Genomic DNA, 10,734 nt, shown 5'->3' with positions numbered 1-10,734 from the left:
TCACCGGGAGAGGCCCTGGGGCGTGCTGGGCCCTGAGACCCCCTGTGTGTCCGGAGGCCCGGTGTCATAGCCCAGCTTCCTCATGTCCTTGGTCACCACATTGAAGAGGAGAGTGACGAAGCCCTGGGAGCGGACGCGGGTCACTGAGGACAGAAGGGCAGCGTTAGCTGGGCCCACGCCCCTCACCGGCAGAAGGGGCTGCGGTGGGGACGGGGGACGGACGGACGTGGCAACCCCTCCGGGCTGGGCCCTGCCCCCACATCTGTGTGCTGGCGGGTCCCTGGCATCCAGCCATCTGATTGCGGGGGGCCCACCTGGTCCCACCTGCCCGGGGGATGAGGGGTCAAGTTTTACCTTCCCGGCCTTCCCCCTGAGCCACCACCTTGGGGTCTGTGTACTCGGGCCGCCGTCCCATGAACCAGCTGGGAAGATAGGAGACAGCCTGAACCCAGATAGAAATCCCAGAAACGTGACAGCAGCCGAGGTGGGGAAGGTCGGGCCCTGGGACAGTGTGATTCCCCATCCTCCTGGGGAAGGAGGGCCCCAACCCAGAGCCCAACAACCAGCCTTGGGGTGGGCAGAGGAGCCAGATCTGGGCTCTCCACTGTCCTCTGAACAGAGCAGGACCCAGAATGTCACTTCCATTTCTGAGCACCGGTGTTCTCACCTTAATGGGGACGTGATACTGGTCCCCTACCCCATGGGGCTCCAGCCATAAAGCATTAGCCTCTTGATATCTGAGCCTCCCACCCAGGCAGAGGGTTCTCCGCACCTCAGAGCAGGCCGCGGACACGCAGTGAGCCAGTGAGGGGCTCGGGGTGGGGGCAGGGAGGGGGGCGGGAGGGGGCACAGGGGGGTGGGGAGGGGGGAGGGGGGCAGGGGGGCACAGGGTGTCATGGAGGGGAGCCTCGCCCCCTCCCTGCACCTCGGTTTCCCCATCGGAGGAGCAGGGCTACGCGGCACCTGCCCCCAGGCTGCACTGAGGACCAGCCCGGGAAGCAGCCCCCAAGGGCCCCGGGGCCAGCCTGGACGCTGCTGCAGGGGCCCTGCGGGTGCCTTGAGGCGGAGATGTGCCTGAATAGCTCGTGCAGTGGTGTCTCAGGGAACCCTTTCTGCCGTGTGGAGAGCAGACTGGAGGCTCTGCGTGATGGCCCCAGAGACTAGGTCCCACTGTGAGAAAGTTAATTTCTGTGGTTTTAAGCCACCAAGTCCGTGGTAACTGGTTGCGGCGGCCACAGGAAGTGGCCGCAGGGAAGCAGGCAGCCAGCAGGCCGAGGAAGGATGCCGGAGGTGGAGGCCCAGCAGAGGGGACGAGAGAAGGGGCTGCTGGAACACGGACCCCTCATCTGGGACGACTGTCCATCCAGCTGCCTTCCCCCATTTCCGTAACCCAAGCACACACGGCCCAGCCCAGGCAAGAGCCCCTCCGAAGGGCGGGATACGACCCCCTGCTGCCGCCCAGCCGGCGGTGAGGGCTTTCCCAGCAAGGACCCCCCCCCCCAGGGAGACCTCACACGGGGGCCCGCAGCCCTCCCTCGGAGCTGTGGGGCGTGGAGCAGTGTGGACACCCGGGTGGTGGTGTCACCTCCAGCCGACGCTGGCCCTTCCCATCACGGTGGCTTCTGGAGGGCTCCCAAGGGCAGCAGGCGCCTCAGAGCCCAGGAAGCGTCCTCCCCCGAGCAGGGTGCCGGCCAGGGGGCCCAGGCGGTGCTACACGTTCCCCTGGGCCTGGTCCACCACCGGGGAGGGGAGCTGAGCTGACCCAACCCGAGTAGGTCAGCCAGGCCCAGCCAGCCCTCCAGCTCCTACTCAGATGAGGGAAGGGGCCAGACGCCTCGGGCTTGGTCTCCCTGCAGGCCCGTGTGCGGGCCCCACCGGCTGCCCCACCAAGGTCACCACCTCCTCGAGACCGAGCTGCTCCCTGCACCCCGAGCCCCGCCGGCCCCGCCCTCTGCTCTAGTCCCTGCTCAGCTGTCACCTCCTGGCAGAGGGCCCTTGTGTGAAGCCGTCCAGCACGACATGGCAGCGGGGGACGTGACAGCCCTCCACCCGACCACTGAGGCCAGGAGTGGCTGGGGGGATGGATGTGCAGGAGACTCACCTGGTAAACTTTTGCAGTTTAGACACAGATTCTGGGACAAACATGGGGATGGTCTTTTTGTGCCTGAAACAAATGTTTTCACAGACAGCTGTGCTGAGTCATGGAAAAGTGGCGGAGCCTTCTGAGCCTCCAGCGAGGGGCGGCAGTGCCAAGTCGGAGCCGGAGCCCCGCCCCCAGGGCTGAGTCCTCTGAGAGCCTTGTTTCTTTTGAAGGGTTGGGAGGATGCTGAGGGCTACAAACCAACCCTGGCTCAACTGTGCCCCTCACAGGGCCCTTGTCCTTCTCCAAATATCCCAGCGCGCTGCCATCCTCCAGGAAGCCCCTGACAGTCCCCTGGACCGCACCCGGCTGTGGTCACCCGTCCCCCGTCCCCCTTCCCCTCGCACCCTGCACTTCCCATCTCAACACCCCTCAGGTTCGCCTGCTGGGCCTCCTCCCTCCACCTGCTCTGATGGAATCCTCACCCCTTAGGGTCGCCTGACCCTGGCCACCCACCCCGCGCCTGGAACACGGTGCCTATACCCTGTCACCATGCTTGACAAGAGAGACCTGCGTCTCTCCATCTGTGCCCACTACTCGGGGGGGGGGGGGGCCCTGCCGAGGGCAGGTCCCGTGGTCACACGTGTCTGACACGTGTGTCCTCAGGCCAGCAGCCAGGGAATGAGTGTCTGAACTCCGACCCCAGCTGCCCCGGAACTCTGGCTGGACCCGCCCCTCTCGATGCCCCAGGACACCCGCTCCCAGGTGTGGGCCACGCCCCCACGCCAGGGACCCCTCGCACTCCCCGCCTCAAGGTGAAGCATGCCCCGGGGAGAGCCTCGCGGAGGGTGCCCGGGTCCCGAGCCAGCGTGGCCCGGCGTGGGACCAGGTCGGAAGAAGGACCTACCGTCCGGGTGAGAAGGGCACGTGCACCGCCCCGTAGCCTCGGACCACGTCGTTCCCGAACACGTCCGGCCCGTACACGCTAAGCACGACCTGCGGCCCTTGCGAACGACAAGGCAGGGGTCAGCCTGCGGGCAAGCCTAGGGGAGGCGCAGGGGGGAGAGCAGGGCGGCGGACCCGGGAGCCCCCAGGTGTGCGCCTGCAGGCTGGGCCCCGTGCCGCCCCGGTCCTGCCGCTGGACAGGACCAGGGAGTGCACAGGGACCCGGCTGTGACGGGGTGGGGGTGGGGGCGGGGGGCTGCTCCCGGGGGTGTCTGCGTGTGGCTCAGGGCGGCCCCGCACCCCCTTCCTCTCGAGCGCTGCCAGTTCCCACTGCTCCCTGTTGGCAGCTCCATTGGGGTACATCCTCAGGAGGCGGGGAGGCCCAGAGCCGGCCGGCCTGCCCAGCTTGGACCCGCGGCCACCGGACAGCCCGTTTCCTCGTCCTCCAGACGCCCAGGCTCGGGCCTGACGCAGAGGAAGTGCTCCCCGGTGCTGGGGGACGTCTGTTCCCTCCCCGTCACCGCCTCAAAGGTCATCACTCCTTTTCCGTAAGGTTTCACCGCCAAAGAATGCATCCCACACGTGGTCCTTTGGTTCTGCCCATGTTGTGAACTTTGTATGAGTGGAATCGTATGGTACGTAGATTCCTGCATCCAGCTTCTTGGATTCAGTGTTTATGAGACACATCCAAACCGAGTCACGTCTCCAGGGCAGGAGAACTCGGTCCTGTCTGGCGGCCATGGACGCCCGGGCTGTGTCTCCTTCTTGGGACAGCACGACCTCTCGTCACACGCACACCCGCGTCTGCCCAGGCTGCGCATTCACTCGAGCTGCTTCCCTGGGGGCACCGCACCAGAGCTTGGTGTCCTCACGCTTCCTAACTGGGCTGTTCTGGTCCTGAATCATGGCCGCTCACTTTGGCTTTAATTTGCATTTTCCTAATTGTAACTGTTCTTCCTAAAATGAAGTTGAGACCTCGTCCTGTTTCTTGGTCACTCGGATGTCCTTTTTTGGGTGGTGCCTTGCTCGAGCCTCTTGCCCAGTTTACAACTGGATGGTCTCTTTTCACCCGTAATGATGTCTTTGGGTCACTAGAAGCCCTAAATGTAACAGTGGAACCCGCGGATCTGCTCCTGTGAGGAGTCCTCATCCTGGTGCCGCGGTTCCCGCCTGACTGCGTGGAATCTTCCTGAAGCCGTATCGTCATGCTCTTCACATTTCCGTGCGTGTATCCACCTGGGATGGACTTTGTGTGCCTGATACAAAGCAGGGATCAGGCTGCACTTTTCTTCCTGCTTGTATCCAACTGCCCCAGGACCACTTCTCAAGACCCCCTTCCCCTCCTGCTCTGCCCTTTGTCGTGCATCAGCTACACATGTTCAGTTCTGCCCTGGGCTCCCTACAGATCTGTCCTGGTGCCACAACTGCTCTCGTGATTGTGCTTTACAGTCACAGCTTGATAGCTGGTAGGACAGGTTGTGTTTGATATTACTGGAAAGAATTTATTTTTAAAATATCAATTTCTACTTTTTATACAGAATAGAAAACACATTCTATTTTTATACAGAAAGCAACTGATTTTTAAAATAAATTTATTTACTTATTTATTTTTGGCTGCGTCGGGTCTTCGTTGTTGCACGCGGGCTTCTCTTGTTGCAGAGCTCGGGCTCTAGGCGTGCGGGCTTCAGTAGTTGCAGCACATGGCCTCAGTCGTTGTGGCTCGCCGGCTCTAGAGCGCACGCTCAGTAGTAGTGGTGCATGGGCTTAGCTGCTTCGCAGCACGTGGGATCTTCTCGGACCGGGGATTGAACCTGTGTCCCCCGCGTTGGCAGGCGGATTCTTAACCACTGCACCACCAGGGAAGCCCGCCAGCTGATTTTTATATACTGATCTTATATTTGGCAGTCATGCCCCCTTATTAATAATTTACTGTAGGTTATTTTGGAAATGCTACATAATCATGTCACCTGTGAATAATGACAGGTGACATGATTCTAATTCTTATACCTTTGAATTGTACAATGGTGGTGGTCATGACAAGCATCCTGACCTGACAGAGATCTTTCAACATCTCACTAAATAAGTGATGTCTGCTCTAAGTTTTGTGGGTAGCCTTTATCAGATTAAGGAAGTTTCCCTCTACTCCTGGTTGGCCACAGGTTTGTCATGAATGCATGTTGAATTTTATCACATCTTCTTCATCGATGGGGATGATGGCGACTTTCTTTTTAACGTAGTGAGTCTCACTGGTTGACTTTAGATGTTGCACGAACTTCTTATTTCTGGATTAAACCCTCCTTGCTCACGATAGGTCACCCTCCTGGTGTCCTGTTAGGCGCAGTTTGTGGATGTCTGGCACCACGTCCAGGGTGGGGATGAGGGCAGCCGGGCCGCAGGCCAGGGCGGGCTGTTCTCTCAGAGCACTGAGGTGGCAGGATCTTCCTGGCTCCTGGGTCCCCAGCCCAGAGCGGCCGACAAAAGTCTCGGTCAGCATCTCGATCACCTCTGCTGGAATCAGCAAATACTCCCAGGGGAGCTGTGGCTGGGGGTGTCTCTGGAGCTCTCCTTTTTTCCTGGGTCTTGGCCTCCTAAAGCGCCACGACTTTGCTACCTGTCTGATGCCTTCAAGTAGTTTGTTTCCTGGTTTTGCTTTTTAATATTTTATTCACCTTTCCTAGCCGTCCTCAGCAGGAGGAGATTGGTCCTTTATCTAGTGCCCTGTTCCAGGAAGCCTATGGAAGTTTCTCATGGATGATGACAACAGGATGGCAGTCTCTGCTCCAGACCCTCTGTGCCTGGTAAGCCTGAGCCCCCGCCACACACAGCATAAGGCCTGGACCGTGAAATCAGATGGACCTGAAATCAAATCCATGCTCAGCTACTCAAGGTAAAGCTGAAGGCAAATGATGTCACTTTTTTGAGTCTCAGTTTCCTAGAAGTGGAGAAGACTCTACCTACCAGATAGGGTTACAAAGCCTGGCCAAGCCCACATAGGGAGAGTATTCACGGCCCCTGTGGAGCGAACCCCAGGCTTTGCACACGGTTGGCGCTTATTAAGTGAGAGTGACTGGTAACTGCCAGGTAAGGCGGAAAGCAAACACTGCAGGCGAGGAGGGCTTTGGGAAGGTCAGTGGTAGGATGAGGGCCAGGTCCCCCGGGCAGAGAGAAGGGCAGGGACTTGCAGGAGGAGCAGGGCGCTCGGGTCTGGCAGAAGCACAGCTGTGACGGACAGGGGAGAGCTGTCAGGGCAGGCCTCCTGGCCAGACTGCTGAGCCGGGCTCTGCCCTTTACAGGCTGGGCCTCACCGGCTCCGTCAGAACCTCAGGAAGGTCAAGTGCACACAGATGAGCAGGAAGCGGGTAGGGAGGAGAGGGAAACTGCCAGGAAGCTGAGAGCACGTGACAAGGCTGGTCGAGGGCCCAGGGGACGGGCAGGGAAGGTCCATGTGTGGACACGGGGGCAGGACGAGGCCCGTGGACTCACAGCCGTAGGGGTTGGTGCTCTTAAAGGTGACATCGATGGGGAAGTTCCACACCAGCGCGCGCCGCGCATCCTGGCTCTTGGATGTGATCTGTGAGATGCCCTCCTCCAGCCCCTGCGAGGACGACAGTGACGGCCAGTGTCCCAGTTCCACGCCCCTCCCCTCCCTGGGCAGCAGCTGGGAGAGCTGTTTCCTTCACCATCTTCTGCCAAACGAAGGGACCTGAGACGTAATGGAGGGGCTCCCAGGTCTTTGAGGGTTTTCATCCATGAGGGCCTGGAACCTCGAGGCCCCAGCCCTCCCCCGGTGCCCGAGCTCCACCTGCACCTCAGCCTCACTGAGGGGACGGTGTTGCTCTCTCCCGTCACCATCGGCACATGTGTGCGTGTCACTTTCTTGGTTACAAAGCAACGCCCCTTGGCCCTACGCCCCCCCACCCCTTTGTTCCCAGCCAAGCTTCTTAAAAGACATGTCGACACTCACCAGACACACTTTGCATCCCTGAACCCACCCCAATCTGACCTCTGGCCCCCACTCTACCAAAGTGTTTCTGTCAAGTCACCAGTGGCTCGGCTGGCTGTGATGTGGTCCCTTCTCTGTCCCCATTTCACGGGCCCCCCACCTCCCAGGTCAAACATGCCAGGCACACCCCCCCGCCTCAGGGCCTTTGCACACTCCACACCTTCTGCCTGCCTAGTTCTTTCCACAGCCCTCCACGCGGCTTGTCCCCTCGCCTCCTTCAGCTCTGTGCTCGGCTACCGTCTCCACGAGGGCTTTTCTGGCCTCTCATCCCTCCCTTTCTTGCCTCTGCTTTCCCCCAGCGTGTCACCAGCCAACGGCCTGGAGTGTTTACTGCCCCGTGTCTAGTCTCCCCCTCAAGAAGTGCACCCAGCAAGACCGGGGCTTCACTGGCTCTGTTCACCACTGCGTCCCCATCACCACGAGGCTCGGCAGCTGTCGCTTAGCGGGTGCCTGGAGGACAAGCGCCATGGTCGCAGCTGCACAGAGGAGGGACCAGGCTCCGAGCGGCTGTGAGGGTCGCCCCAGCGCCGCGCAGGCAGTAACGTGGTGCGGGCTGAAGAGGCGCCAGCGTCCCTCTCCTGGTGGAGACCATTCCTCGGGGACTCTTGGAAGGAGGGTTCCAGAGTCTCCCCACAGGCTGAGGAGACCGGCAGTGCAGTGAAAGGACCAGCCCAGTGTCTGCAGCTCGGCCGCCTCCAGGCCGGCTCTCTGGGGTCTGCCCACCCGCGCTGCCCAAACATCCCTACTTGCTGCCACGCGCCAGCTCCCAGGACAGGGCGCGCGAGCGAGCACGGCCTCGGGGGTGGGTCAGGGAGCACCGCAGCGCTGCATTCTCGGGTCCCCCCTGAACTCAGCGTCCACCTCTCAACTGGTTCTGAACTGGGAGGGTAACGGGAGTGATGGAGCCTTCAGAGACCCCCCCAGTCACGAAGGCCGTGAGTCTGGGAGGCCAAAGGGCCCAGCTTACCGCCGTGGGGGCCCAGTCCTGGCCATACACGAAACAGTACTTGCAGTAGAGGTCATCATACTCAGGAAACTGTGGAGATAAGCATACACAGCTTCTGCTCACGGGGACTCACGCTGAGACCGACTGCTGGCCAGGCAGGTGCGGCCACCAGTAACTCCGATCGTGAGGCACCTGGTGAGGGGGGGCGGGGGCTAAGAGACAGCAGGGGGTGCGGACGTGGCGCTCAGCGGAGGGTCTGGGGCCCAAGATGTGGGCGAGTCCAGGGCCGCTACTGCCCCTGGGCCTTTGCTCAGGCTCTGCCTTCTGTATGACATACCCTTCCCATTCCTTCACCTGGAGTTTTCCTGCTCACCCTTCAAAACTGATCCTTCAGGGAGCCTGCCCTAAATTCCGGGCCGTCCTGGGGGGCCACTTCCTAGCTCCCGCAGCCCCTGGTGCTTCCCTCCATCACAGCACTGACTGTTTATTTCTCTCAACCCCATTAGACTGTGAACAAGGGACAGGTGTGCGAGCTTTCTGTGTCCCCAGCACCTGGCACAGGGGCAGCTCTAAGGAAATGATGCAGTGAAAGGTCTGCGAAGGCAGGGTGCTATTAGGACACACAGAGCAACATATGCTTGGCCTGCTAGAGGAGGGGCCCGAGCAGAGGGGGAGGAAAAGTGGGGATGAGGTGGCTGCTGAGAGCACAGACACATGTGACCCAGCCCAGCTGAGGCCCCTGATGGGACAGAGCAGAAGAGGGGAAGCGGATCTTGGGCACTGGGTCAAGGGGGAGGTGGACAGAGTGGGAGACTGGGGCAGCGTCCCTGATGAAACAGGAAGGCGGGAGATGCCCGCTAAGAGGCCCCAGCAGAGCTTTACCTAAACCATCTCAGTTAGTCCTCACAATATACTCATAACAGCCTGGAAGGGCAAGTCCAGCAAAGCTCTGACATCAGACCAGGTTTCAAATTCCAGTTCTGCCACTGCTTTTGGGCAAGTTTTCCCATCTGTAAAATGAGGGTGCCAGTAATACCTACTTCACAGGTTGCTGTGAGGATTGACCGAGCGGGGCTGGGCATGGAGGCTGGCATATGCTATGTCTTACACACAGAAATGACAAACGGTTCGTAGGACGTGCTGGGGACTGGAGGGTAGCGTCCCCTTCCGTCCAACAGACACCGCCCCCCCCCCCCCCCCCCCCCCACCGCACCGGGGCAGCCGCCACCATCGCTGCATCAGATCAAGCAGATGACCTCCCTTCCAACCCGCGCCCGAGGGCCTGAGAGTCGAGGGCGCGGGGCCTCGCTGCGCACGGACCCGCGCGGGTCGCGTGGGGTGGAGGCCCCCGCCCGTGACTCCACGCGGGCTCGGCCGACTGTGGCCTCGGCCTCGCTCAACCCCCCAGGCCTGTTTCCACACCGCACATGGGGCGGAGGGTTCGCGCGACCTCGCACCAAGCCTCTCACACGCTGGCTCCCTCCGGCGAGGCTCGGCCCTGGGGGGACGGGTGCGGCCCCGCGGGGTCCACGGCCGCTCACCTGGGCGCTCTCCACCTGCCCGTTGACCATGAGCAGGAAGACGCTGGGACCCGCGGCCGCCATAGCAGGGCTGCGCGGTTGCTAGGAGGAGCCGGGTTGCCTGGAGACGGACGGCGTGGCGCGCGGGACAAGTTTCTGGGAAGCGGGATCTTCGGAAAAGCGAGCGCATGCGTGCGGCGGCGCGGCGGGAGGCGGGCTTCGCGGGACCGTCGGCGCGAAATCCGCGGCTATATTGTGTCCTGTTGGTGCGGGACGCAGCACATCCCTGGTTCACGTTACCCCCACGGGAAGTGTGTGTCCACTCAGACCCCGGCCCCGCCAGGCCGTGGGAGGTCTTGAGCCGGAGGCGACGACCACCGCGCGTGGGGCTCAAGAGCGAGGCCCCCGACAGTCGGGGTCCGGCCCCGGTTCTGAGAGTCCGCGTGGGGACCAGCAGCTGCCTGCGTGGGGTCAACGGATGCTCCCTCGGGCCTTCTGAGACCCTCGCCTCCCAAAAGTTTATTAGACAAACCTGGAGGGACCTGGAGAATCCTTAAACCCGCGCCGGCGCTCCTCGCGTGGGGCGGGAAACAGGCTGCGGAGGGGCCGCCCCCGGCCGCCCCGAGCACCCCCAGTCGCTGAGGGGTGAGCCCGAGCGCGGCCCCGCCAGGACACTGGCCTCAGGACGTCACTGCCTGGCCGCCGGAGCGGGTCGTCGCCTGCTCTTAGCTCAGAGCACGGTTCGCATTTGAACATTTATTACTGTCACAGCTCCGGCCAATGCTCGCCTCTCCCGACCCACAGACGCCGTGAGCACAGGGGCCGCGCCCACCCCGTGTCCCGGTTGCCTGGCACAAGTGAGCACTGGTGGCAGCCTGTGGAGTGGATGAATAATTGAGTACGTCTCTGTTGCACAAAAGAGGAAGCAGATTCAGAGGCGAGGTGACTGGGACACAGTCACAGCAGCTGGTAAGGAGCTGAGCCGGGATTCAAACCCAGGACTCCGCGGGCTCGCGACCCTCACTGCTTCATTGCCTGGTCCTGGCCCAGCGCCAAGGGTGCCTCTTGGCTGGGGTGCCAAAGGTGGCATTGGAGACCTTACCCCGGATCCAGAAAATGAAGGGGTGGACAGGTGGGAAGACTTCAAGGAGGCTGCGCACCCAGCAACCAGCTGCCAGCTTGGGAGCAGATCAGGGGGGTCCCACGAGACACCTGTGCGGGAGAGGGAAGGAGGGGTCAC

At 61.6% G+C, this 10,734-nt stretch overlaps 1 protein-coding gene across 1 annotated transcript; it reads right to left on the bottom strand.

The window, feature by feature from the left end:
* B9D1 (B9 domain containing 1) lies at positions 1-9,591 on the bottom strand. Its single transcript, XM_065897243.1, has 7 exons — positions 9,516-9,591; positions 7,996-8,064; positions 6,509-6,620; positions 2,988-3,084; positions 2,102-2,164; positions 355-422; positions 1-143 (listed from the first exon to the last, which is right to left on the bottom strand). Exons 1-7 carry the CDS (start codon positions 9,576-9,578, stop codon positions 1-3), a joined length of 615 nt encoding a protein of 204 aa, XP_065753315.1. The 5' UTR covers positions 9,579-9,591.
* Positions 9,592-10,734: the final 1,143 nt, after the last annotated feature.

Source organism: Phocoena phocoena, chromosome 19 (assembly GCF_963924675.1).
Source record: "Phocoena phocoena chromosome 19, mPhoPho1.1, whole genome shotgun sequence".
Classification (NCBI taxonomy): Eukaryota; Metazoa; Chordata; class Mammalia; order Artiodactyla; family Phocoenidae; genus Phocoena; species Phocoena phocoena.
Note: the sequence above shows the minus strand (reverse complement) of the source record. Positions and strands in the feature narration are given on the sequence as shown.